Raw genomic sequence first — 27388 nt, forward strand, 5'->3', positions numbered from 1 at the left:
GGGCAGTTCACAAGAGAAACGTATTATGTGCTTTGTGGTTTTATTCTGTATTTTTATGCTGCGTTTTACAAATTTGATTAATACAAATTTATTTCATTTAAATTTAAATAATTAATAACAAAACAATTGGGCTTGCGGATTTGTGTGATCAAATCCATGTTTTATTTATGCGGCAATTGCTTCTTTTGACTGGTGGTACTACTGAATAATCATGCATAGGATTGTACTGTAAATACCAAGTGGTCCATGATATGCAGAGATTGGGCTGGGAGCAGCAGGATACTCTGCAAGCACTTGGGTCACTTACATCATTGCTGTTTAAGCCACAGAGGAGGAGGCACACACGGTTACCGACTCAGGATGAGAAAGGCTCGTCTTAATGAATTCAAAAACAGAAGAAATATTTTTACCTTAAATGTAAACATTGCAACAGGTTGAAGGAAAAAAACCAGGGAGGGAAGGAGGGAGGCAAGCTCCTTCTTCAATGCATGCTTTATGCTTGATTTGGGAAATACTTAAGTATCCACATAATTGTGACAATCTGGAAGAAGGGAAAGAGTCTTGAGGGTGCTTCCCAACCACTGCTATTTGGGGGAGGCATTCACAGAGTGGCATATTCCGGCTACGCACCTAAAGCTGATTCACTTGCTTCTTGGAAAAGTAGGACTGGAAAGTGTGGAAACACGTGACATCGTGTGACCTCCCCACAAACAAATCAGAATGGATCCTCAAACATGGTTTTATGTTCTTCATACTTGCGTTCTAATCTCTCGTGGTGAGAAGCCAAAGGGATCATTTGCTATTGCTCTTTCTGGGAAAGAGACTGGGGAGGAGATGGGAGTTATAGAACTATGAAATAATTGAGCAATGTCTAGTCCAGAGCTTTCCAAACTTTTCATGCTGGTGACATACTTTTTAGACATGCGTCATTTCGCAACACAGTAGTTCAGTTTTACCAGCAAATTAGAGGTTTAACTAACCCCTTTCCAGCCCCGGGAGGAGTGGGGGGAGCGGTTGCGTGACACACCTGCACACTGCAGCCGACACACTAATGTGTTGCAATGCACAGTTTGGAAAGCTCTTGTCTAGTCTCTACTACTCATTCCCCATTTGAGTGCTTTAAGTCAATGCACCACAAGCATTGGAGAAAGTATGTCATGAGCATCTAAACTAATATCTAGAAAGCAAAAACGTAGATGCTGATCATTCTTCTGGTTTGATACTTTCCTCTCTTATTCTGCTACTCCTTTTCTCTCTTTTTCTGCCACCACTTATCTCTCTCTTTCTCTGCCTGAGGTCCAGCAGCCTGGATCTAATTGAAACCTCTGCTCAACACAGAAAATCCTAAAGCAGAGCACACCCAGCAAATGGCCATCTAGCCTCTGCTTTCACAGCGAGGAGGAGTCTTTATGGTTCTTTTCTTGAGCAGGGACATTGGATTGTCAGGAAGTGATCCTGCTGTGACCTATTGGCTGTTCTTCTTCTCATTTACCAGAAGGCTTATAACTGTTGGAAGCAATCTACAAGGGGTCAGCAGCAGGAGAGTCGACCTGCTCATACAATTTTGTGTTGCCTAAACCATTAAGAAGCTGTGTAGCATTCGAGCTCATTAGTGCATGCAAATCCATTGTTTGATTATTACAGCCACATTGACACTATACATTTAAAGGACTGTGATGCCACTTTAAATAGTCATGCCTTCCCACAAAAGAATTCTGGGAGCTGTAGTTTGGGGGAAGCCGTGGCTGTTTTAAATGTATGGTGTGCATGTGACCTTCATCGCCAAATAATAGTGACTTGCCTGGGTGGAGCAGTCATCACAGATCGAAAAGACAGTGAGACTTCCCTATCATATCACACATCTCTTCCAACACCATGCTTTTGAATGGAAGCCATTCACATGCTCAGCTGCGAGTCATCAAGTGATAACACCGTTGAGTGACAAGAAATCAAGTAAAAGAACATGCATGTGCGAATCAGCCCTTAGAGGAAGGGAAGAGATGGGAAGAGCAGCTCCCGTAGATAAAGGGTTAGGTAGGAAAGTCAGAATTTTCTGGTTGCCACTTATGCGTTGCCTCTTTAAAAGCTATAATAAAGTATAAAACAATGGATTCTTTTTTAAAAAAATAAAAAGCTGTTAAAAGAATTTGGAATCTTAAGTCCCATTAAAAATGAACAGAACTGTGCAAATCACACAGCATTTCAAATGGCTTCGTATCTGGGGTGGAATGTTGGATTATCGTAAGGAGAAGAGAACCCGAACCTAGAATTTAGGCCTTTGTTGAATTAAGGAATCTGTTGGCAAAGGGCTGCCTTACTAGTGAAGGCTAGAGATCAGAGGCCAGAAGGCAGAAAAGTCAGTGGAACTTCCTGGTGGTTGCATGCAAAGACTAAAGGAATATTGGCTTGTGTATTCCAAGACAATCAATGGCTTCTCATGGGCAAATACCACCACTACCAAGCAAATTTTAAAGCCTTCAGAATCCTGCTTATCAGAGCCCCCTTATCAAATCAATGATGGCACCAGCAAAATGGGAAGGGGGGGAGCAATGTTGGCAATACCAGTTCCACCAACAGTTTCCCATTCACAACATCAGCCCCTGGCCTTCATCACACTGTTGTTGGGATATGGCCTACCGCTCCTTAACACACACACACACACACACACACACACACAGGCCGTCTTTTTGGAGGGCCTTGCCACTCACGGTATGAATCAGAAAGAGTTTTACTGAAACAATGAAAAAACACAGTGTCACAATTTTCTTTGAAGTTCAGAAGGTTTCCCTGTCCCTTGCACACATGCACACACTCACACACGCAGCTCTCTCCCCAGACCAATTCAGACTCCAGGATGTTTTTGTATGGGGATAAAGATCTCCCGTGCTGCCTCATTCCTTAAGTAGAATGGAAGAAGGGGAAGTAGCTTTCATGCTCCTTTGGTAGGTACAAGGACCTCTCACGCCTTCATCCTCTCCTCACAGACGTCAAAGCTCCACTTGGCTGCCCCTCCATGGACCTCAACCAGTTTTTCATCCCAGTGGATGATGTTGCCTCGCAGGTGGGCCGTGCAGTTGGCTAAGCCCAAAATCTCTGCCGGGGTCAGGACATGATCCCACATGTTGAACTGAGAAATTTCACCAACGAAGGCCTGAGTGGCATCAAATCTTCCACCCAATGCATCCTGTAGCATCGTGTTGGAGAAAAGGACAGACAAACAAAGGGCAGCCAATAAGATAGAGAAGAAAAATATATACAAGAAATTGAATATGAGGCCTTCCATGGGCTCTGCTGAACTATGGGCCCTGCCACACTGCCAATCCTCTGCAAGTGACAACGTTGGGTCAATTGGTTTCCAAGGAGTTCAGGACCCTGTTTCATTCTCATTTTTCCTTAGCAGTATGGCACAGCAAACTATGGAATAGTTTTGCTCTCTCCCCACCCTCTGCAACTTTCTGCATGTCCAGTTTTTGCATTAAAATGCAAATTTCCAAGTGCTTCCATGCAGCAGTTTATTGTGCAAGCAATAATGCGAGCTTCCACACAGCACTATCTTCTGACACAGTACCGGTATATTAGTTTCCTGTTTAATCAAGATTCTCCACTTCTGCCCGAAATCCCCCAAGTAAAAATCAAAACAAAAATGTAGAAATTGTACATCTGGACTGAATATGGGGGCAGTGGTGGAACATAGGGTGCCATTTGGATGAGGGTGGCATCATGTGGGCGCTGCACAAAACTTGCATGCCAGAGCAGCACCAAGTTCACAATAAGCTGCCATGCAGACACATTCTTAGAATTTTAAGAAATTTCTGTGGGCATTTTTTTGGAACCACAATTCTATTAAAGACACACTGCAAATCCAAACCAGAATCCCTGTGTGGTTATAGGCTTCAAGGACAACACATGTGGCATGTCCAAGAGACCAGCTGGGGATCTCTTATGCCCAAGTTGTCAAATTTTGTTCCTTTGAGCCCAAAACTTGGGCAGGTCCTTGAATTATGTTTAAGTTAACTACTGCAAAGACAATACATGGATTAGACTCACCTGCTCCTGGCCCAAGATGATCACACCATGAGGTTTGACCGGATGCCAGGATGCCAGGTTATCACCGGCCCCACGCTCCTCCCCATTTTCATATGCTGACCATATGCCATCGCGTGTGATCCAGGTCAGGCAGATGTGGTGCCACATCCCAGACTTTAGACTCATGGGCAGCTGAGCCACCTGAGAACAAAACAGAAAAGTGCCTTAAAATGAACAGTGCAAACAGTTTTTTGGAGGGAGACTCCCACTGATGTATTTTAGCATCACCTTCCCCAAAGCTGATGAGGAGCACATCATGTCCTTTCTTGCTGGCTGCAGAACAGGAGTGGGTGACACATGCCTTTCTCCAAGCCTCTCTCTCTTAGGCCCTTCCCCAGTCCTGGTCTATGCCATCCTTGAGTGCTCTTTCCTGAATGTGATGATTCCTCCTAGCTGGGTGGGTGGAGAGATGTGTAGGTATAAGCCTCTGATTTATACTGTTCAAAGGTAAAAATCACATCCACTGCTCCACTCACTTTTGCCTCTAGCCCCACCCCCCACCACAGGGGCATGCAGCCCTCCAGCCTCCTGGCACCATGCCTGAAATTTGGAAGTAGTTTGAACTCTGACCCAATGGGATGCTTCAGCCTATGCTGGTCCATCATCTTCTCGGGTGACAGGGACCAGTGCAGCACCAGCATTGCTTGCAGCAACAACATGGTCACTGTCTCCTGTTCACTATGACCCTGTCTGGAAGGAAATGTACCTGCCACTGCCTCTCCCCACAATCTTGGCTGCACGTGCCAGGAGTCCTGAACCTGTGACTCTGAAAGTACTTACCAGGTGGAGTCTTTGGTTTGAACCCATTCCCTTCCACTTCATTTTAACGAGGCTGCTAAGAAGTGAGCAGGAAGGAGTCATGTATATCCAGGGCTCCCCCCCCCCAGCCAGAACTCACCAGAACTCAGTTCTGGCACTTCTCAGGTGGGCGCCATTGCCATTATAATAGAACAAGGGAGGTGGTGAGTTCTGGCACCTCTTTTTCTAGAAAAAATAGCACGGTATATATCTGTATCTCTCTAGATTCATTAAATACAGTTGGCTCTTGTTTTCCGAGCTAATGTCATTTTTCCTAATGGAGTGGGGCCTTTTCTCAACATAAGGAAGGTTAGTACGTGTGTCTTCCAGATGCCCATGACAAAGTCTTCCTTACCTTGTCATTGATTATCAGCTCCATGGGGTTATTTCCCCACTCCAGCAATACAAGCTCATTGGACTGTCCTGGTACCGAGTAGGAGAAAGGGGTGCCCACCCCTGCTGGGCCCTTAGATTTCAGCCACATGCAGACTGTGAAAGCATAAAGCTCAGGCAAGCTCTTCTTCATCCGTGCATACATATAGTTGTTTCGTACGGGGATGGTGACTTTGAACGCTTCTGGGTTGCTGAAGGCTGTAGTTTCTGGGTGCATAACAGAGAAATGGGGGGGGGGGAGTGTCAAGAAAGACTACAGGGATAGCAGCTGAGAAGAACAAAAGACCACAGACTCCAGAAATTCAAGTCAGGCCTTGCCAATACTGCACAACAACACCACTGCAAAAATGGGTTCCACTTGTTATTGAACTTTGGTCATTCAATGAACCTGACCGTTCATTGACACATTGCGTAATGATTGGGTAATGATTGGCAGCTTGGATGGCTCAATTTGATTTATTAGACTTGCATATTGCTTTACCTGCACACAAAAGTCTGAAAGTGATTTACAATGATTGTATAAGATCCAATAAAATATGATCAAACAGATGACACAATATGCAATACAGTATCAGCATTCCTTGCGTATATTTAACTCTCCCTGTGTTTATTTTAAAGGGGGTTCAGCAAGTTAAGTTTGCCAGTGGCTGCTGCTTAGTTATATTATGATGACTATATGAAACCTCCAAATTCAGAGGCAGGGTGCCATTGTGTAGTTTTTACCCCTGTGTAGATTTCGGGAAACTAATGGGCTAGTTTGTCATGCTTGTCATTCATAAATTCATGTGTCTGGAATGGACTCAGGAAATACATATCTAACAGGCAATCACATATATGTAGCAACTTTGGAGCCCTCAGATTTGGCGCTCTTCCTTGCCAGGACTGACCATGCTCAAGCTCAGTGACCCGGTTCTGGAGGGCATCCAGCTCCTTCTCTACATCTTGCTGTTGCAAGTCGTGGTTGTTGGGGACAGATGACCGGTCTTTCTCCAGAGCTAAAATCTTGGAGAGGATCTGCTCCTCCAGTTCTTCCATCTTGTTATGGATTGTCTCTTGGGCTGGCACAGGAGCAGAAGTAGCATTCATTCGGGCTGGAATATCCTGCTGTGCACAAAGGAAAGATATATGATATATGGGAAACAGTGTGTGTGTGTGTGTGTGTGTGTGTGTGTGTGTGTGTGTAATATCTCACACAAAAAGTATCCAGGCAAAACATGTTAACCTAGCAAGAAAAACAGGGCCATGTTCTCAGGGTGTTTCCAGGCTACTGCTGTTTTGGGGTGGGATTCTATCCATAGCTGTCAACCGTCCCTTATTTGGCGGGAAACTCCCTTATCCCAGCGCCATGTCCCGCTGCTGTCACTTATTGATGATGTCCCTTAAATTTCTCGGGTTTCATGCTCGTCCGGCTCAGGAGGGAAGCAGCAGCTCGAGGTCCTCTACCATGAGAGAGAGCGCGCACACAAGCTGCCATGTCTCTGTCTCTCCCTTTCCCCCCTCAGGGACGCGTCGTGAGGAGACAGGTGGCGGTGGGTGGGTGGGCAGGCAGCCCCTCTTTTGCGAGACTTCCACCGCGCTGCCAGGGGAAGCCAGAGGCAGCGGCGGCGGTGGCTGAGGAGGCAGCCTGAGGGAGGAGGAAGAGGAGGGGATGGGGAGGGACGCAGAAGGGCAGTGCTTCAGCGACCACTGCAGTGCTGCAACCACCTCATGCCAGGCTCGTGGGCGGCATGGGCGAGAGTCTCTCTCCCTCCACCCTCTCTCTCGGGCGGGGAAGGGCTGATGGAACTCCTCACGCCAGGACAATGGCAGCCCCAACGTGCTGCTTAGCGTACCCTCCAACCAGTGCAGCATCTTAATGTAGTGATTTCCCCTCTGCATCCCTTTCATAACTCTATTTTTATAAATCATTTGTCCATCCATAGTTCAAATTTTTACTACAAGTTTTCTGTCAATCCTACCAATGTATGTAACTCTTTACAATAGCTTTTCAACTAAATTATAAACTTTCCCCATTCTTAATAAAGAGGTCCTCTTCCTGGTTTCTAATTCTGCCTGTAAGCTTTGCCATCTAGACATCGTTCATCAGCTTTGTCTGCCACTCTTCTTTGGTCGGAGTTGTAGACCCTTAGGATCATCTAGTCCAACCCCCTGCAAAACACAGGCAGTCGCAGCAAAAGCAGCATGGCTCCATCAGTACCCGATTTCTGTATAAGCTAAGCAAAATCCCTTATTTTGGCTGCTGATCCCTTATTTTCGAGGCTGCTGGTCCCTTATTTTCAAATCTGTAAGTTGACAGCTATGATTCTATCATATACTGGTAAATTTAAACTGAAGTTACCATTGATAGGGAATTCTTGTGCAACAAACCTTCTTCCCCCAAAGATCAGACTTTTTGTGATAAGGAAAGTGAAGGGGAAATGCTGCTTTGGTGCAATGTCATCTAACGTATCCTGCAAACGCACCAGAATGAATTACCAATGTCGTCTAACTTCCCTGCAAACAAATCAGGATGAATAGTCAATAATCAGGTTGTCTGGAAGTACCCTCAGAGGCCACACCCACACTGTGCATTTAAAGCACATCCAACACACATTTAAAACACATCGCTTCCCCACCTCCAAAGAATCATGGGAACTGTAGTTTGTTAAGGGTGCTGGGAATTGTAGCTCTGTGAGGGAGCAGCAACCACTCGCAAGATTCTTTGGGGGAAGTTGTGTGCTTTAAATGTGTGTCGAATGTGCTTTAAATGGATGGTTTGGGTCACTCAAACCAAGAACCTTTCTGTCTAGGCACTGATGCCCCTTGCCGTGAACCAGACAGGTCCAGCCTAGCCAGGTGTTTCTGAGACAGAAAACAGTCCCATCTATGAGAGAGAGAGAGAGACCCTGATTTAACCTCTGACACCCCATCTAAATGGGTCACGTAATAGCAGGTGATGAGCGAGTCCTCTGCCTGAGGTTCCCATGAGCCAGTCAGTCAGAGAAGGCAATCCTGATCTAGATGGGCTGTTGGTCTGGCTGTACAAAATAGCTTCATACAGCTTAGAGACTGGAGGAGGAAGAAGTTGTTGTTAATGGTTTTATTTTTAGCCGCCTTGGAAGTCAGCAACCATCACTCAAAACCATCACCTCAAACAAGCTCCGTATCTCTCCCTTGAAAAGTTTTCCTATACAACATGGAACGTGTCTGTATAATGACTCTTCCTTGTCTTTCCACGGGATTCAATATGGAGAAATGAGTCAGTGGGACTCCGTTCTCTCAAAGGACACTTTTCTCATAAAAAAGAAAGAAAGGAGCAGTCAGGCATGGAGAGAAACGGGATCACAGTTTTTCCCTAATGAGGATGAAGAAGTGTGCCTTTTTTCTGCCGCTTCGAGGCAACGCCTGTCATTTTGACATTACATAGTAGTTCTGTAATCCTCTTAGAGCTCTACGAACTGTGTGAGTCTGTGTGCTGAGAGGTCACAGCAGGTATTACACAGCTACGGCAGGGAGCAGCACCCACAGCTGGAGGCAAGTCCTCCTTATTGTCCGCCCATGCCAACCTGCCAGGGCGCTTGCGCAAAGGGAATCCCAGGTTTTAAAGCTAAAGGTTTGTGTTCTGTCCACCAGTGGCAAGTGTGATGAATTCAATGCTGTTTCCATGCTGGGGTTAGGTGCATCCTTTCAACACACCCAGACTCTATCATCCTTTAACACAAACAGCCATGCCTTTGGGTAGAAATGACCACTGTACCATTTACACTATGGCAGTGGCGTACCATGCATTGCCAGCACTCGGGGCAAGGCAAGGATTGCACCCCCTAACCTCATTGTGGGTATCGTGCAGGAGGCAACAGGCAGACTTCGCTCACTTGCACCCCTGAAATGGCACCTCCTGTTTCTCCAAGGACAGTCCTGGGTTGGCTGACAAGAAAATCTGCCTGATCAGAAGGTCCTGCTTGCTTGAGAAAAGCGCTGCTCTGGATCAAGTGTCATTTGTGGGAGAAAGAAAGCTTACATTTTCTGTGACTTGTAAAACCACATAGATCACTGCCCAGAAAACACTGAGTGGTATATAAACAGACCAATGAGCAGGTAAGCAAGCTGTGCTCAGAGAGCTTATCTGAGAGTATACACGCACCATATATTTGAAGGCCATTTAAAGCTCATGACTTCCCCCAAAGGATCCTGGGAACTGTAGTTTGCTAAGGGTGCTGGGGATTGTAGCCCTGTGGGGTGAACTACAGTTCCCAGAATTCTTTTGGGGGGGGGGAATCATGTGCTTTCAGTCTGGAGCTTGCCTTTCCTCCTGGGCTGTGCTTGGGGGTTTTGGTGGAAGAACGGAGTCAAGAAGTTCCCATGATCTAAGGAAGAGGAGAGAAGGGAGGCATGACTCAAGTAGTCATGCAAGGCAAGGAGAGAGCAAAAGAGAAGGGATGGAGAGAAGCAAGGGAGGAGAGGCAAGGGGGGAAGGGGCCTTCTCTCCTCCCCATGACATTTCACAGGCCATTAGTCATTGCCTATTCCTCATTGTTGCCATCAGGACGAACCTTAGCCTTTTTGCCAGCCTGTGTGAGAGGAGAGGCGTGAAAGCCAAAAGGTTTGGGGGAGATCTCCGTCTTTGAGGACTCCCTGTTGTGCTCATTTATTACAGCGAAAGCTCATCAAAGGAAACAGGCCTATTATTCCACCACATTTCTGCCCTTTGATGAGGTGCTCCTAGAGCCCTTGCCTCCTAATTACTGCTACGGCTGCTTATCTCATCATTATTTCAGGCTGTGTTCCCTCTTATGCCAAGTGAAAAAGCAAGCAGCCCCCCTGCCTGTAATTCCTCATACGTTAATAGGGTACATCCATTGAAAACCGTGTTTTGTCTGTTATGGTGGTGGAGCTTTCTAAAGGGAACTCAGGTTGCAAAACTGAGGCTCCACAAAGGAGGCGGTGAGCCTGGAGGCAGAAAAGGTTTCAGCCCACTCTGAGTAAGTTGCTCACCTGAAATGTTCAGGGGTGCTGTAACTTCTTCCCTGCCCTGCAGACTTATTGTCAAGAGGATACCCACAAAACTATTGGGTTCCCCATCTCAGGGGAGAGGATATTCACAAAACTATTGGGTTCCCCATCTCAGCATTATTTTACCGTGCTCCTTGGATGCTCACCCTTTTGATTCTAGGAATCCAAAAATGAAGAAGAGGCTCCCTGGTGTGAAATGTGTATGTGAAAGACAAACTCATGCTTAGCGCTTGCACTCCCAAGTTGGCCTGAGATGAGGTCATTGCGCTAAAGGCCTCTAGATAATCACAGCTTAATTCATTACTTGGGGAGAGGCCATCTGAGAGTATGACCAGCTCAGGTGAGCTGAGTGGCAAGGAGGGAAAACGTGCTAGTTCAGAACCGGCCTGCGTTGTCAACTGTGCTTTACTTTCTCTGCCCTCGCCTCTCAATCCAGGTAACACAGTTTCCTCAGTTGCCTGTTTATCTTGCTTTTATGTAAGTGATCTGTGTCAGTCGCTTGCTGCTTGCTGCCTTCCAGATGCTTTTATGTCTGCCCTAGTTTCCCAACTGAACTTTCTAAATACCTTTTAGATTTGCAACTATGGATACTCGGGAAATGCTTTGTTTCATTTCTATCCTGTCCTTCTCCCTTCCGTGGGCCCAAGGCAAGTTACACATTGAATGGAACACTCTATCCATTAAAACAATGTAAGAATCGGGAATGAAGCACCATAAAACCCTTTAGTGTAGCAAAATCAAAACCATCTCAGAGGGGAAGGAGCTCCACAACTGCAGTGCAGCCATGAAGAAGGTCCTATCCTTTGTAGCTACCAACCTAATTCCTAAAGAAGGCAGTATTGGTGTCCTACCAGGGCTGTTTTAGCAGAGGGCCTGAATAATCTGCATGAACATGACTGCACTGCATGTTGAGGATCTTGGCTGTAGATAATTGAGCTCTATGTTGTGGTTCACCATAGGAGCTCACTGGAAGGGGAGGGGGAAGAAGAGGAAGGGTAACTTTATTCATTTCACATAATTTATGCACCACTTGATTGTAAAAAACCTCAGTGGTTTACAAAGAAGAAGAAGAAGAAGAAGAAGAAGAAGAAGAAGAAGAAGAAGAAGAAGAAGAGGAGGAGGAGGAGGAGTACAGTGGGTGAGCCAAGGAAGTGACGAAGTCTGGTGGAAGGAGATTCTTAGTTGATGACTGTAACAGCTGTCAGCATCTATTGCTATACAATCACCCAGAGGCTTCTGAGTATGAGGATACTATCATTCATGAGCTCATGTGTGAACCAGGGCTGTAGCTTCCTGAGAGTCAGTCCTGTTGGACCACTGTGTGTCTCCATTGTGATCACTGCTACGTGTGGAATGGAGACATATGTCTGACACATGAAGTAAAGATGTGCTCTGGAGACGCAGTTGCCCAAGGCTCATGTGCATTCTCAGTGACACGCTTCCCTGCCATATATGTGGCACAGAGACATGTGAACAAATGGGAGCTTGTTTTTCCTGTAAGATGGGAAGCAGCCCTCAACAAGTAAAAGAGAAATTATTTGGATTTGCTTGGCATCTGTTATGCTGCATGTAACATTTATAGGGCTGGTTATGTAAGTGTGCTGAGCAGTGGATGCTGCAAGCACATTGATTCATTTTTAGCCTCATCTCCACTTTAACTTTGGAAGTTCAGGGCAGTTTACATGGAGTTCCCAGGGAGATTCCCATCCTGGAAGATCCAGGATAGACCTATTTCACTTTAACAATGAAACAGCACCACATGTCCTCAGACCATGTTCCCAAATGTGGTTGAGACAGAGCATAAGAAGATAAGAGCCTGAGACATCAGGCCAATGATGCATCTAGCTTGGCATTCTGTTCTTACAGTGGTCCATACGAAACCCTCAAGCAGGACCTGGGCACAGGAGCCTTCTCCCCTCCTGTGTTTTCCAGCAACTGGTATTCAGAAGCATTATTGCCCCTGGCTGTGGAGGGAGAGCATAACTATAATGGTCAGTAGCCTTGGTAGCCTTATCCTCCATAACTTTGTCTAATTCCCTTTGGAGCCATCCCAATTGGTGGCCATCACTGCCTCCTGAGAAAGCGAGGACCATGGTTTAACTATGTGCTGTGTGAAGAAGTACTTTGCTAATATATCTGTTAACATACCATTCTGTTTCCTTGGATGCCCGTGTTAAAAGTGTGTGTGATGTATGAAGTGGCCTTGAGACTCTGAGGAAGCTATAATCCTTGTTCACACATGAGCTTATCCATGACCTTTCCACATCATCAGAAGGCACAGGGTGACTGCAACAGCTATCGATTTTGATAGGAGCTGCAACTGTTCATTCACCATGAGCCCCTTTCCAGACATTTTGCACTGCTTTCAGGGGTTACAGAGCTTAGCTCCAGAACTTATTTGCTTAGCCCTCCGAGCTATTCTACGTACCAGAGCTCAGTCTGGGAACATTTAAATTAATAACGAAGGACTAGAGCAATCCTGCAGGGAGTGCACACAAGTTCATTGCTCTGACACTACACTGCTCAGCACACAAATAGACCACTCCTGAGCAGGTATTTGTGAGCCAGCTCTCAGCTCTAGCTGTTAAACTCCTGCATCACAGGGGGCTGAATTAGAAGACCCTTGGGGTCCCCTCCAACTCTACAATTCTATGATTTTAAGCAACGCAATGTGGAGGGGGACCCAATTTCCTACTGAATTGGGTTCCTTGTTTTGCCTTGTTTGACCCTGAATGAATAAAGACAAACTTGCAAGCTTTTTATTCAGAAAGAGTTGGGTGTCATTAGATGATCTTTCCACTCACTCCAACTCTATCTTACTAAGATGAAGAGCTGCATTGTTCCTGGACCCATGGAAACTGGCTGAATTCCCCCCTCCAGTTCTCTAAAATCAAGGAACGCTTCAGGTAACACTTTTGTGATTAATCATATCAAGGTTTTCAAAAGTGATGTGGGAACCAAACCATCGCCTCTGTAGGGAAAATAAGGCATGGAGTGTACTGTGGAGAACAAAAGGGCTTGGATGGTGCCCTTTCCAAAAAGAGAGAATTAACAGGAAAATGCTTCATCAGGAAACGAGAGGAGGGCAATTGTGCTCCTTTATCCCCATGCCTCTGTGGGGAGCAAAGAAGATGAAGAAGCTTCAATTGCAATTATGACAACTGAATCATCGGCATTAACAAGAGATATGTGAAGTCATTGGCTCTCTCCTGCCTGGTTTGAACCCTGGATTGGTTTCTTTGGTGAGCGGCACTGTTCTAGTTTTAATTCACTCAACGCCCAAGACTCATGCTGTGTCCCCGAGAGGCTGTTCCTCATTGTATTAAATTAGCTGGCCACTGGGGAGATGCTTCCGGGTCTCCACACACACCTTCGCTCTGCTTTGCTTTTGCCCCCATTACATCTGGGCTTTTTCCCTGAAGGATATGAGATGCACAGAATGTGGCCTGTTCAAATGCCATCCAGGTAGAGAATAGAGAGATCCACAAAGAAAAGAGACAATTGGGAGAACTGAGCAGTGACAGGGACAGATGAAGAGGAAGGATAAAAAAAGTCATTATCCCTGCCCTCCCTTTGGGAATGGCAAAGGGAGACATGATTCCTGATAAGAGCTCATGTTTGCAGATGGTTCAATTGTGTTGCCTGCTGGTGGCCTGGACCAGCCTTCTCCCTTTTTTTGTTTTGCTATTGATGCTGCCAAGCGACTGGAAAGGTTTTCTGATCCATGGAGTCTGGCTGGTTTTGACAAAGGGTGCAGAGATACTGTCTGCTGCACCCTTTGATTGTTCCAGTTCTGGATTTAAATGCCATGTCCCTGTTTTTCATGTATGACTCCATCTGTTAATAGAAAAAAGGGTTTTTCGCTTTTGTTACTCTTGTTAGCGTCAAGGCAATCTGTCCTACATCGAATAATGAAAGGCTTCTTTACCTCCACCCCATCTCATTCCGTTTTCTGTCTCTGTAATCTCGCTTTTCCTTTTCTCATTTCTGTCATTGCCCTTACTAAATGAATCTGTTGCTCCTATACAGTTCATTTTTCTTCCTTCTGCTCTCCAGTACCCCAATTTCCTATCATTATTAAGGAATTACAGTCCTGGCTCTTACACTGCCAAGGAGATGAACAAGATTTGTGCCTACATATTCCAAGTATTCGTGTTATGCCACCAAAGATTACTTCTCCCTTCATGATAGCTGCAAGGGAAATTCTATCAACATTCCCTGCTTTTCCTGACAGCTGAATCAATTTGGGCAGGTCTAAGCACTGCCCTTTAATGGCACCCAAAACATGCCATTGGAGACTGATGTTTCAAGTCTAGATTGTGGTTTTACACCCCCCCCCCAGCTCTGCCCCAGTGCCAGCAAACATAGAACAGCAAATGGTTTAGAACGAAAGAATGATCTGTAAATTTAGATTGCAGTATATTAATTTGCTCCAGTGAGCTTATGGCTAGTGACCAAAGGCCCAGAATCACACCAAAAGAAAGTGAATTGAAAATTCATTAAAAATTATTGGCAAATTGTGGAAAGCTGTAAACAGTAATGAAAGCTAACTATATAAAAATGCTTACATTAATAAATGAAACAAGTACTGTGAGGCTACTATGAGCACTAAACAAAGGAAATATATGAAGAAATTATAAACGAAAAATGAAATACAAGAAAACAATTATCCTTCTAAACACCCTCCCTACAGTCCTGTTAACCGAAAAGCAATAGGAAAGTTTCATTCTCTTACAAAGGCATTCTAAAACAATGTAGGAAAAGTTACTTAAGATATTAAAGTAAGAGACAATGGGCTTCATGGAATAATGAGTCAAAGGTCCATATCTACCAGACTTGGTGTGGTGAGGTCAACCTGTTTCCACTGGAAGATTCTTGAGCAAAAATAATCCATGAGGATTAGGTAAAAAAAAATAAAAAAGGAGAACCCTAAGAAAAATCTAGGCTCTATGAGATCTATCCTGACAGTACAAGTCCCCTCTTAGCACAGAAAATTTCCCCAAAGAAATGCAAAAAGCACAGATCTACTCTCTATCTCCCAAGCTAGCACACCTTCAGGGAAGGTGCTGTTGTGGGAATAAAGATTAACCACGTAGGCTAAAAACTGTAAGACAACATTCAGAGAGAGAAAAGTGTCCTCCCCACTCTCCAATAAAATGCTCCAGTTCTTAAGGCGCCGAGGGCCTTCTGGCGGTTCCCTCATTGCGAGAAGTAAGGTTACAGGGAACGAGACAGAGGGTCTTATCGGTAGTGGTGCCCACCCTCCCTTCAGATGTGAAGGAAAGAAGTAGCTATCCTATCTTTAAAAGACATCTGAAGGCAGCCCTGTTCAGGGAGGTTTTTAACATTTAACGCTGTATTGTTTTTAATACTTGATTGGGAGCCGCCCAGAGTGACTGGGGAAACTCAGCCAGATGGGCGGGGTATAAATAATAAATTATTATTACAATTACTGCAGTGATCCAAGCCTCAGCACTCATCCTATTAAATCAGTACAGTGGTGCCTCGGGTTACATACGCTTCAGGTTATAGACGCTTCAGGTTACAGACTCCACTAACCCAGAAATAGTACCTTGGGTTAAGAACTTTGCTTCAGGATGAGAACAGAAATCGTGCTCTGGTGGCGCAGTGGCACCAGGAGGCCTCATTCGCTAAAGTGGTGCTTTAGATTAAGAACAGTTTCAGGTTAAGAACGGACCTCCGGAATGAATTAAGCACTCAACCCGCGGTACCACTGTATATGTAAATACAGCTACCAGCAGAAGAGACCACAGGGTAACATTAAATTCCAAAAATTCTGGTGGTATAGAATCTATTCCCAGTGCTTTTCTATTTCTTAACTGGCAGTCAACTAATTACTCCCCTTTGTGAAGCTTGTTTCACCTTTTTCAGATGGACATGGAAGTGTACCACTTTCTACAAAGAGAGATGCTCTTATTATGAGTTGAGCCAAATTGGCAGGTAACAATGTACACCCAGCAGCTCCCATTGCATTTCCAGCAGAGAGATTATTAGTAAATCCCAGCATTCTGGGCAAATGGGAACTGACTGTGTGATTTTGCAAATTCAAACAGAACAATTGCCCAGGGATTGAGCAATGTTTGGAGGCTGAATTCCCCAAGCAAAGCTGGAAAGCTTTTTGCACCTTGATGAGGATGGTACATGTCAGATATTTCACCCTCAGCTGAGTCTGCTCTGTAAATCACCAGGGAGTTTTGAGCTCTCCAGATCTCATGGCCTAAAGCCTTTTTCTCTCCTATGCCCAATTATCTTATTGAAACCAATGTGGGTTGGGTGGTATTTATCAGAGAATATTTACGGGGGGAGGAGGGAAATGTTCAGAATGCATATTTTTAAAAGCTGTTGGGTGATCTCATAATTTCCCATCTGCTGAAGCGAGGGCGGGGTGTGGGGATTTGTGTATGATTCTTGGCTGCCAAGCCATCAGAAAGATTGAAAGATGCCAGGTAATATTAATCATGTGAAATGTCAACGTCTGGAGTGGGGAGAAAGCGGGGGGGGGGGGGGGCGAGAGAGAGAAAAGCACTCTCTGCTTTTGCAATATGTGAGTCTACTTAGGTAAAGGGTAAAGGGACCCCTGACCATTAGATCCAGTCGTGACCGACTCTGGGGTTGTGGCGCTCATCTCGCTTTATTGGCCAAGGGAGCCGGCATACAGCTTCCGGGTCATGTGGCCAGCATGACTAAGCCACTTCTGGCGAACCAGAGCTGCACACAGAAACGCCGTTTACCTTCCCGCCGGAGCAGTACCTATTTATCTACTTGCACTTTGATGTACTTTCAAACTGCTAGGTTGGCAGGAGCAGGGACCGAGCAACAGGAGCTCACCCCGTCGCAGGGATTCGAACCGCCGACCTTCTGATCGGCAAGTCCTAGGCTCTTTGGTTTAACCCACAGCGCCACCCATGTCCCTTGTGTGAGTCTACTTAGATGGGATTAATTTCATTCATTGTCAGTTGCACACATTTATCTAAGGAGATCTAAAGCCGTCAGTTATTAAAGCATCAGAAAATCCAGTGTCTGAGACTTTCACCAGCTAAGGTAAAAGAAGACTGCTTCACAAGCTCATGCCCAACTTGTTAGAAGCTTTATTGGTTTGTTGTGGATCATTTGGGGACTTATGAGATGCATCCTTTTCCTCGTCTTTGCAGAGGTTCCCCTGGTATCTGAAATAGTAATAGAATCACAGAAATGTAGAGTTGGAAAGAGCCCAAAGGACCGTCTAGTCTAACCCCCACTATGCAGGAATCACAGCTAAACAATCCCTGACAGATAGCCAGCCAGCCAACCTCTCTTTAAAAACCTCCAATGAAGGAGAGTCCATCACCTTCCAAGGTAGTCCATTCTACTGTTGAACAGCTCTTACCATCAGGAAGTTCTTTCTAATGATTAGTTAGAATCCCCATTCTTGTAATTTGAGCCCATTGGTTCGGGCCCTGCCCCCTGCAGCAGCAGCAGCAGGAAGCCAGCTTGCTCCTCCTACATGTGACAGCTCTTCAGATATTTGAAGACGGCTCTCATATCACCTCTCATATTCTTCTCTTCTCCACACTAAACACATCCAACTCCCTCAACTGTTCCTCAGTCACACAATGTGCTGGAGTTTCGGAAGCTTAACAGAGCTTGCAAAGTGTGGGATGTGATAAGAATATGTGATAATTAAGAACATGATGCCCCTGGGTAAATCTCAGCTTAGCCACAAACTCATTAGGCGGTTTTAGGAAAGCCACCATCTCTTCACCTCAGTCATATTATGGGAATAATAATGGTGACTTATGTTGACGGTTTGGTCTAAAGATTACGGATAATAAGTAATACTGTCAAGTCTTACAGGGTTGTTCTACAGCAGGGTTTAGGAGCCTGTGGCCATGCAGATTTTGTTGGGCTCCAGTTCCTATCAGCCAAAGGGTCAAAGGCAATGGGAGTTAAAGTGAGCAACTTCTGCAGAGCCACAGGTCTCTCTCATCCCACCCCATTCTAAAAATTAGTGTCAGGGCCGGCCCAGTCATTAGATGGGGTGAGGCCACTGCCTCAGGTGGCAGAAGCCCCCAAGGTGGCCCTCCCATGGATGCCCCACTTGCCCTGCTGTCTCCAGCGGGGGGGGGGGGGAGAAGCGTTGCCTGCTTTGGCGCCAATTTCAGTGGAGATTTTGCTGATTTTGGCTGAGATCTCACTGAAATCGCCTGAAATCTTACAACGTGCACAATATCTCACCCAACATTGATGCTGCTTCTCCTCCAGCAGTGGAGACGGCAAGGCAGGCGGTGAAGGCAGTGGTGGCAGGGCAGATGATGTAGGCAGCAGCAACAGGGGCAGCAGGGCAGGACAGCACTTCCTGTTTTGCCTGAAGCATTGAAATGGAACATGCCACTCCAGCACAAGCTCTGCCCAGAGGTCAGAACTGCAAAATTGTGTACAGACATGCACAGGCGTGCCATCTATGCCAAGCCCCTCCAGATTTCAGTGAAGGTCCCGGGCCCCCTCCATGTTCTGTGGCATCCCCACGCGCACACCGCAGGCTGTCTGCATGACACATCAGCATGCCCCGTGATGGGCATGAGTAATGTCAGCACACTGCAGGGCATGCTGCCATCATGTGTGCACACTACAGGGCGTGCACGCACAGCGTGGTGGTATCATGTGGCCCCGGGCCCCCTCAATCATGGGGGCAAGATGGACATGAATAAATTCAGCACTGAATCTAATGGACTGAATCTAATGGACTACGTTCTACCCGGACACTGAGGTCCAGCACCGAGGGCCTTCTGGCAGTTCCCTCACTGCGAGAAGCCAAGCTACAGGGAACCAGGCAGAGGGCCTTCTCGGTAGTGGCGCCTTCCCTGTGGAACACCCTCCCACCAGATGTCAAAGAGAACAACAACTACCAGGCTTTTAGAAGACATCTGAAGGCAGCCCTGTTTCGGGAAGCTTTTAATGTTTGATGTATTATAGTATTTTAATATTCTTTTGGAAGCCACCCAGAGTGGCTGGGGAGGCCCAGCCAGATGGGCGGGGTATAAATAATAAATTATTATTATTATTATTATTATTATTATTATTATTATTATTAAGCAGTTGGTACCTTACCTTTCTCGCCCTGACCTGGCCACAGTGATCCATAAGACGGTCACTTCCAGGCTTGATTATTGTAACTCGCTCTATGCAGGGCTGCCCTTGAAGCTGACCCAGAAACTCCAGTGGTTGCTTACAGGGCCCTTACCGCAGGATCACATTCATCCAGTGCTTTACCAACTGCACTGGCTCCCGGTGGAGTACAGGGTCAGGTTTAAGGTGCCGGTTTTGACCTTTAAAGCCCTATGTGGCCTAGGACCCACGTACCTATGGGACCGCCTCTCCTGGTATGCCCTGTGGAGGACCTTAAGGTCCACAGATGACAACATTTTGAAGGTCCTAAGTGGCAAGGTGGTTAGATTGGTCTCAACTAGGGCCAGGACCTTTTCAGTACTGGCCCCGACTTGCTGGAACGCTCTGTCACAAGAGACTAGGGCCCTGCGGGACTTGACATCTTTCTGCAGGGCCTGCAAGACAGAGCTGTTCAGTCTGACCCTTATGTTTCCCTCCCCTTATGGTTTTGATCTATGGGCTACTTTTAAAATGAGGCTGCATTTTTTCCCTGTTATGTTTTTTCTGTAATTTTACTGGTGTTAGCCACCCTGAGCCTGGCTCTGGCCAGGGCGGGTGGGTTTTAATAAAATTTATTATTATTATTATTATTATTATTATTATTATTATTATTATTACAGTTGTTGTGAGACATAGGTAGCCTTCTGTCTAGAACTGAGCTTAGAGAGGGTGTCTCCCCCACCCCATTATTTGAGGAGAAGTCAGATTGGCTGGCCCCTCCACATTGGTGTTCTATTGCAGGTGTATTCTGCATTAGTGATGGATTTATTCTGCTTTAGCTTGCTTTGTGATGCTACCATATTATTGATGTCTGGAGAGGTTCTAAGCACTACAAAACTGGGACTGAAACATACCAGAACATTTGTGGTATGTTATGGGATCTCAACATTTGTGGTATGTTATAGGGACGCGGGTGGTGCTGTGGGTAAAACCTCAGCGCCTAGGACTTGCCGATCACATGGTCGGCGGTTTGAATCCCTGCAGCGGGGTGCAATCCCGTTGCTCGGTCCCAGCGCCTGCCAACCTAGCAGTTCGAAAGCACCCCCGGGTGCAAGTAGATAAATAGGGACCGCTTACTAGCGGGAAGGTAAACGGCGTTTCCGTGTGCTGCGCTGGCTCGCCAGAGCAGCTTCGTCACGCTGGCCACGTGACCCGGAAGTGTCTGCGGACAGCACTGGCTCCCGGCCTATAGAGTGAGATGAGCGCACAACCCTAGAGTCTGTCAAGACTGGCCCGTACGGGCAGGGGTACCTTTACCTTTACCTTTATGGGATCTCAGCAGGACATTGCAGAGTATGCATTGAATGGAAATGGTCTGGTATGACCAGCCCAAATCTTTTGCAGGCACAAGCTGTATTGGAAGCAGGATCATGTGCGACTGCTGCAATAGCCTCATAAGCACAAATCATGAATGAGCAAGAAAAAGGATATGGGGGGAGGTGCAAGTCAGTGGAGATAAAACACTTGGGAGCTTTTAACAAATAAAGCCACAAGCACAATTTTAATTAGATAATCATACGAGGCACTTGGAAAGAACCCCACCCAAAGAATGCATAGCTTGACAGTGGCTCCTGACTCCCCAAAGCTCACTCCGCTTTCACCCTGGAGGGTGGCAAGAGCTCATTTCACTTATTTTCCTAAATACGGGTTGTATCTGATTGTAATCATGCTCAGAATAGACCCGCTGAAATTAATGGACACGAATAAGGTAGCTCCATTGATTTCAATGGGTCTACTTTGAGGAGGACTTAGCTGGATACAACCCTGTGTCTGTAGGAAGCCCAGGACCACACCGGACGCAAACTTTTGTTGAAACATGCACCAAATGGACTCTTTACTTGCCCACTGTCACCCTAGTATCAACCTAATCAGAAATAAGATGCTAATCTCTAAGAAGAAACCAGCAGAAATTAGTCATGGTTAATGGGATTTCAGATAGTCTCAATTAAGGCTGCAAGCAGGGAGCCAACTGGGTGAAAAATGAGGACAGAAAAGAAAGAAAGGCTAGTGAGCAAATTAAACTCAGTATGATTTGTTTCGAAGAAAATGTGGTTAGGATTGTGCTGCATGTTCTGTTTTACGGCTTTCGGTGGGATAACTAATCAAAGTAATGGTTGCTTGTTTCTTTTCTCCCCTACCCTGAGAAGCGGTCTCAGAAGCTGCAGTCAAGAGTAAAATGGGGAGGAGGGACTGGTTAACCCATTCACTATTTGTCTGCTCAAAAGCCATCCACAAGCAGCTTTCCCTCTGGTGGGTAACAAAACTTGGGGTTCCCAGTTCGGAACAGGCAGTTTTGAGCAGGCAAGTGGCGGAGGGTGGGGTGGAGAATTAAGTGTCTCCTCTTTCTGCTGCTCTTCCACTCCTGATGCCAGCCTCCAAACCAGCTTTTCACTAAAAAGAAAGGTACACACAACTGCCTGTATACCATGGTTTAGCCCATCACATCTAATTTGAGCTGGATTGTGACCTCAGGTGAGTCCTTAAGGGGTTTAGTCATTACTACCATAAACCACATTGATCTGGGATTATGACCTGGGTCATAAAAACCAGAGCACTTCAGTGTGAATTAAGATCCAAAATCTTTAATAGGTATTTGATAAATCTTCCCCAAATCCAGTTAAGGTCTCACAGTCATAACACAACACATAGATTATAGTAATAATCTTATTTGAAATCCCTTCTCAAATTTCTGCAGAATCAGTGGATGCTCTCTAACGTATGTCAGCATGCAGATAAAAAGTCTGTGGGGAAATCCAGTGAAAGTTTAGTAGTGTTAATTCCATTTGATTTCAGCGGGAGATAATCAATCATGTATTCAATTCCCCTTAAAAAAACTTAAATGTGTTTAAATTTGGCTCTATGGGTCTGTTATTAAGAGGCTGTTTAAAATTAAATCAAACTAGTGTTTCGCTTACTTGAATTTTGTTTTTTTCTGAATTCTTCAGTAAAAGAACCCTTCTCAGTATCCCATGAGGAAACTCAGAGCAAAATTTCTAAAATAGCACAATGCCTGCACAAGATGCTCTGCCTGTGGTTGACTGGGTCAGGCGTTGTTCATTGCTTTCCCCCTGAAATATTAGTTGGGAATGGCAATAACCTGCCTTGCCAGCTTGCAAAGATCCTGGAATCTTAGAATTGGAAGGTGCCAAAGGGTCGTGCCCTGAGGCAGAACCATCCACCTATCAGGCACCCGTTTAGACTGCAATCCTGCAAAGAAATTTAATAAATGATGATGATAAGTTACCTAGGAGTAAGCTCTATTGAAACCAGTGGGACTTTCTTCTAAATAAACATGCATAGAATCACCCTATACCAGGAGGAGAGAAATAGATTCCTCAGCACCTCCAGCATGATTGGCATGGGCATGGGCATTCTGCACAATGTGTGCCTGTCAGATTTCTTCTAGACACTCTGCAGACAAATCAATCACATGAACCACCAGGGCTTTCCACCATTAAGGGATCTTGCATGAGAGTGCTGTCTGAAAGGAATGAACCATCAGTGCTGCCTCTTAGTGATTGCCATGGACATGTTTTAACTGTTTCACTGTCAAAAACGCAGCTCTACAAGACAGCCTATCACACTTGGATCTGAAAGACTGGGGCTCCGAAAGGACTGTTGTAAAAGTGAATGGCAGAAATTTGTATGCTTGAGTTCAACAGTTTTACATGCTATAGGCATGGTCATTAATAGCAAACAAGCATGGCTTTATCTTGAACTATGAATATACCCATCCATATAGCCCAGCTCACAAGCTGGCCAGGTGGAATCCAAGAGAGAAGTGCATTGCTTAATGCACCCTGACTGGGACTTACGTGAGCCATGGTTCAAATCACCTAGAGAACAACTGTCTCTGGAAAGGCATGAAAGTCAGCATCTGATGAGCTTCTTAGAGGAGAGAGTGTTCCATAAACTGGGTGTAAGGACCAAGAAGGTTCTCTCTCCAGTAGTTAACTGCCTTACCTCAAATGGTGGTGGTTAGAGTGGGGCACTGAGAAGAGGGCTTTTGGAGATTATTATGAATGTCTGGGCAGGCTATGACTTTACCCAATGACTATGTACTGTACCGGACCCGGGTGACGCTGTGGATTAAACCACAGAGCCTAGGACTTGCTGATCAGAACGTTGGCGGTTCGAATCCCTGTGATGTGGTGAGCTCCCATTGCTCGGTCCCTGCTCCTGCCAACCTAGCAGTTCGAAAGCATGTTAAAGTGCAAGTAGATAAATAGGTACCACTCCAGCGGGAAGGTAAACGGCGTTTCCGTGTGCTGCTCTGGTTTGCCAGAAGCGGCTTAGTCATGCTGGCCGCATGACCCGGAAGCTGTTCGCCGGCTCCCTCGGCCAATAAAGCAAGATGAGCGCCGCAACCCCATGACTGGACCTAATGGTCAGGGGTCCCTTTACCTTTACCTATGTACTGTACCAGATCTCACAAATTCTAAAAGGAATTCAGCCTGGAAGTTCAACCAGTGTATAATTACTGTACTAACCATCCAACCTTTGCTTTTTTAAAACAACAACAACAACCTCCCTGATGTATAACGGAAAGCAGGGATACAAACAGTGTCTTGCTAACTTCTGCCAGGATCCAGGACCACAGGAGGCTCTGAACCAGAGATTCAGTCTGGGCACAGCATTAAAGTCTGGCCAAAGGAGAAAACTGCAAGGCTGGTTGCAGATGTACATAAAAATACAGCAGTGAACCTACTGTAGAAGTGCACACATACAGTTTTCTGTTGGTACACATGCAGCCCCACAAATGTAAACTGTGAAAGCAATAAAAGCATGTGTTTGCCAATATCCTTGACATGAATTCACTCATCAGAAAGGTGGGATTGGCTTCCACTCCTTTGGGAGTGTGCACTCAGTGGCAAATAATATACCGTGCAAATTGCACCTCTCTGATTAGGAACCCTGATCTCAGCATCAGCTACTCAAAGCACATCCACAGAGCATGGGAGTTCAAAGCTCTTTCCTCCCTCTCCCTTTCTCACGCAGCCGTAAAGGAGAAAGCATCTCTCTAGGGAAACATCAGCAGTAGCTCTTTGTGTGAGGTTTGCTCTCATCCATCTGTAATCAGGCAGGAGGCAGAAATCTGGGGCAAGGATTCCAAGATGAGTAATAAGAGAATCCTGGTGGTGTGGGGGGAGAGGTGGGGGGAAGGCCCTAGGGCCAATATCTTGAATGTACAGGGGTGTGAAATAATATCTAGCTTCATCAAACAACTTTTGAGATATTGTGATTTTTAAAAACCAAAGACAAAATGACCTAGTGGCAGAGCCACCAAGCATTTTACACTGGCCTACTAGTAATACCATGTGCAGTGCAGGAGTTGACACTGGAGTAGAACTATGTCTTTGACTTTAATAGAGTTCTTAACAGGAACAGAAGAAAATAATAAATGAATCCATTTCCAAGAATTTATGTTGTTGCCTTTATTAATCTGAGTAACTGGTGGGTATACGGATATCAAGCAATGCGGCATGAAAATAATAAAATCAATGTTTTAAGCAATTAATAACACAGAGACAGGAGTATGCTCGTGGGGAATTAAAGCAATAATTAGTTCAAAGCAAAACTGAATAGGATTTGGATCCCCTAATGCAGTATCAAATTTCATAAACTTCTACTATCAGGTGCTCTAATATGTAACATGCCCCCAGGTTTTTCGTAATATATAGTATTTCAACAGAAGAGAAGAAAACTCTGTCTCCCGAGAATTAATTAAAATGTGACTAGAAAGAAAATGTGCTCTGATGATAGGGACAGAATGGCTGTGGGGTGTGCGATGATAATCTGACCCAAGCATGTGTCTATCTGGCTTTTGGTTTTTTGTTTTATCTCAATATATCTGTTTGTTCATCTGCTTGTATGCACATTTCTGCACATAGCCTATTTCTTTAACAGGTAATGTTTGTGAGCCATCAAAGAGATTGCTTACAGAGAGTACTAGAATGCAACTCACATGTATGTGCTCAGTGCAACAGCCAAGTACAGTGGTGCCTCAGGTTAAGAACTTAATTCGTTCTGGAGGGCCATTCTTAACCTGAAACTGTACTTAACCTGAGGTACCACTTTAGCTAATGGGGCCTCCTGCTGCCGCCATGCAATTTGTTCTCATCCTGAAGCAAAGTTCTTAACCCGAGGTACTATTTCTGGGTTAGCGGTGTCTGTAACCCAAAGCGTCTGTGACCCGAGGTACCACTGTATTCATCATCCTCTCATTATACACACACACACACACACACACACACACACACACAGTCACCCTCCACCCAAGTCCCAAACCTAGACACACACATCTTACCCAGTTAAGGCCAAGTGATTTACCAGAATATACCACAGCTATGATTAAATTGCATGAATTATTAAAATGCAATTTAAAAACAACAACCTTATGGGCAGAAGTAGAGGGGAACATGACTGTTCACAAACTAATAGCCTATCCTTACGGGAGAAAGATTGCTCCCATATACAATTTAGGTGATGGTCTTGCGGGGGGGGGGGGAGGTAATTAAAAATATTGGCAATGTGTGTGTGACACACACACACACACACACACACACAGAGAGAGAGAGAGAGACAGACAGAGAGAGAGAGAGACCATGAACAAGGAGATGCAGTAGTAATAATGGAGAGAAACCTGCCTGGGACTGAGGGTATGTGTGCCCATCATCTTCTCTGCAGTATTTACCCTGAAGTTAATTTATTATAGCAAGATGAATTTGCCATCTGTCCTCTTGCTATGCTGGAAGTGGAGCTGCAGTTACTTCCTAGCAGATCTTGGTTTCCCTCTTGCGAGTCTCCCCTAACCACTGCTTATGAGTAGACTTTTAAGTGCCTGATAATATAACTCCTGATTACAGCAAAGGAGGTAAAAGTAACGTGTGCATAAGGCAGAGGGGAAGCAAAAGGATGGGGTAGTAAAGGAGAGGGTGAACCTATAAGGAACTGGCTTACGAAGGGCAGTGCATTTTCATTTTTTACCTCTATCTTGTCGATCCTGTCTTTCAGCGACCTGACAGCCTCCTCGAGCTCCTGAATCATGGCCGGCGAGTCCCAGGGCAGGTCGCCCATGGTGTCTTGCCTGGGGACGCCCCAGACGGAGGGGCTATCCTGGAAACTAAGTTCAAGGCCGTTCTCGCAGCGGCTCAGCTTGGTGGTCAGCTCCCGGATGGTCTCCTGGTCAATGAGGATCTGGTCTTTCTGCTGCTGCGCCGTCAGCCGCAGCTGCTCGGCCGTGCTCTGGAGGAAGAGCAGCTCTTCGCTGGCGGCGGCCGCCCCGGGGCTGTCCCCCTGCGGGCTCCCCTCCGACGGGCACTCGACGGTCAGCGGGGTGCACAGGAAGCGGCTGAAGAGCTGCTGGTGCTGCTGCGGCCGGGCGCTGGCCAGCAGGTCCAGCAGCGCGTCGTGGGGCCCCGCCGAGAAGCCCCCGTAGGGGCTCTCTCCAGCACCATGGAGAGCGCCCAGCGTCTTGTCGGCCGAGCCCGAGGCGGGCAGCAGGGCCGCGGCCGCGGCGTTGGAGCCATTGTCAGCACCTTGGAGAGCTCCTTTGCCGCCGGCCGCAGGGTAGACGCTCGCGATGATGCAAATGATTGCACCAAGGAAAGCCAGCATCCCTGCGGCCAGGAGCACCACCAGAAACTTCAGGGTGGCAGCTTCGAGGGCGACCCCAGCCAAGAGAAAGCGGCACCCCGAGCGGGGGAGCCGGGGGTGGGAGAGAGAAAAGGGGCGGGAGGGGAAAGCGGCACGAGGTGGGGGAGAGAGGAGCCGGGGAGCTGGAGAGAGAGAGAGAGAGGACGGGCTGCTGGAGAAGCCCCGGCTTCCTTCTGCCACCTGAACCAAGGCTGTTGATTATATCTTGATTGGAGAGCGCGAGCGGGGACGTCATCGACTCTTCCTCTCCGGGCCCCTCCGGCGGCTGCCTCGTAACCCTTTCGGCGCCGGGAGGAGC

At 46.2% G+C, this 27388-nt stretch overlaps 1 protein-coding gene across 2 annotated transcripts; it reads right to left on the reverse strand.

Moving 5' to 3' along the window:
* Positions 1–126: 126 nt before the first annotated feature.
* NPTXR (neuronal pentraxin receptor) lies at positions 127–27388 on the reverse strand. 2 transcript variants are annotated; one of them, XM_083462351.1, is made up of 5 exons: positions 26422–27388; positions 6165–6378; positions 5240–5484; positions 4048–4227; positions 127–3184 (listed from the first exon to the last, which is right to left on the reverse strand). In XM_083462351.1, the coding sequence occupies exons 1-5, from the start codon at positions 27049–27051 to the stop codon at positions 2960–2962; spliced, it is 1494 nt and encodes a 497-aa protein (XP_083318477.1). In that variant the 5' UTR covers positions 27052–27388; the 3' UTR covers positions 127–2959. The 2 variants fall into 2 exon arrangements, with proteins under 2 accessions (XP_083318477.1, XP_083318476.1); XM_083462350.1 differs by having other exon boundaries at positions 6165–6381; positions 26422–27383.

The sequence above is a fragment of the Podarcis liolepis genome, assembly GCF_965112155.1.
Source record: "Podarcis liolepis genome assembly, chromosome: 10".
In the NCBI taxonomy this organism is placed as follows: domain Eukaryota; kingdom Metazoa; phylum Chordata; class Lepidosauria; order Squamata; family Lacertidae; genus Podarcis; species Podarcis liolepis.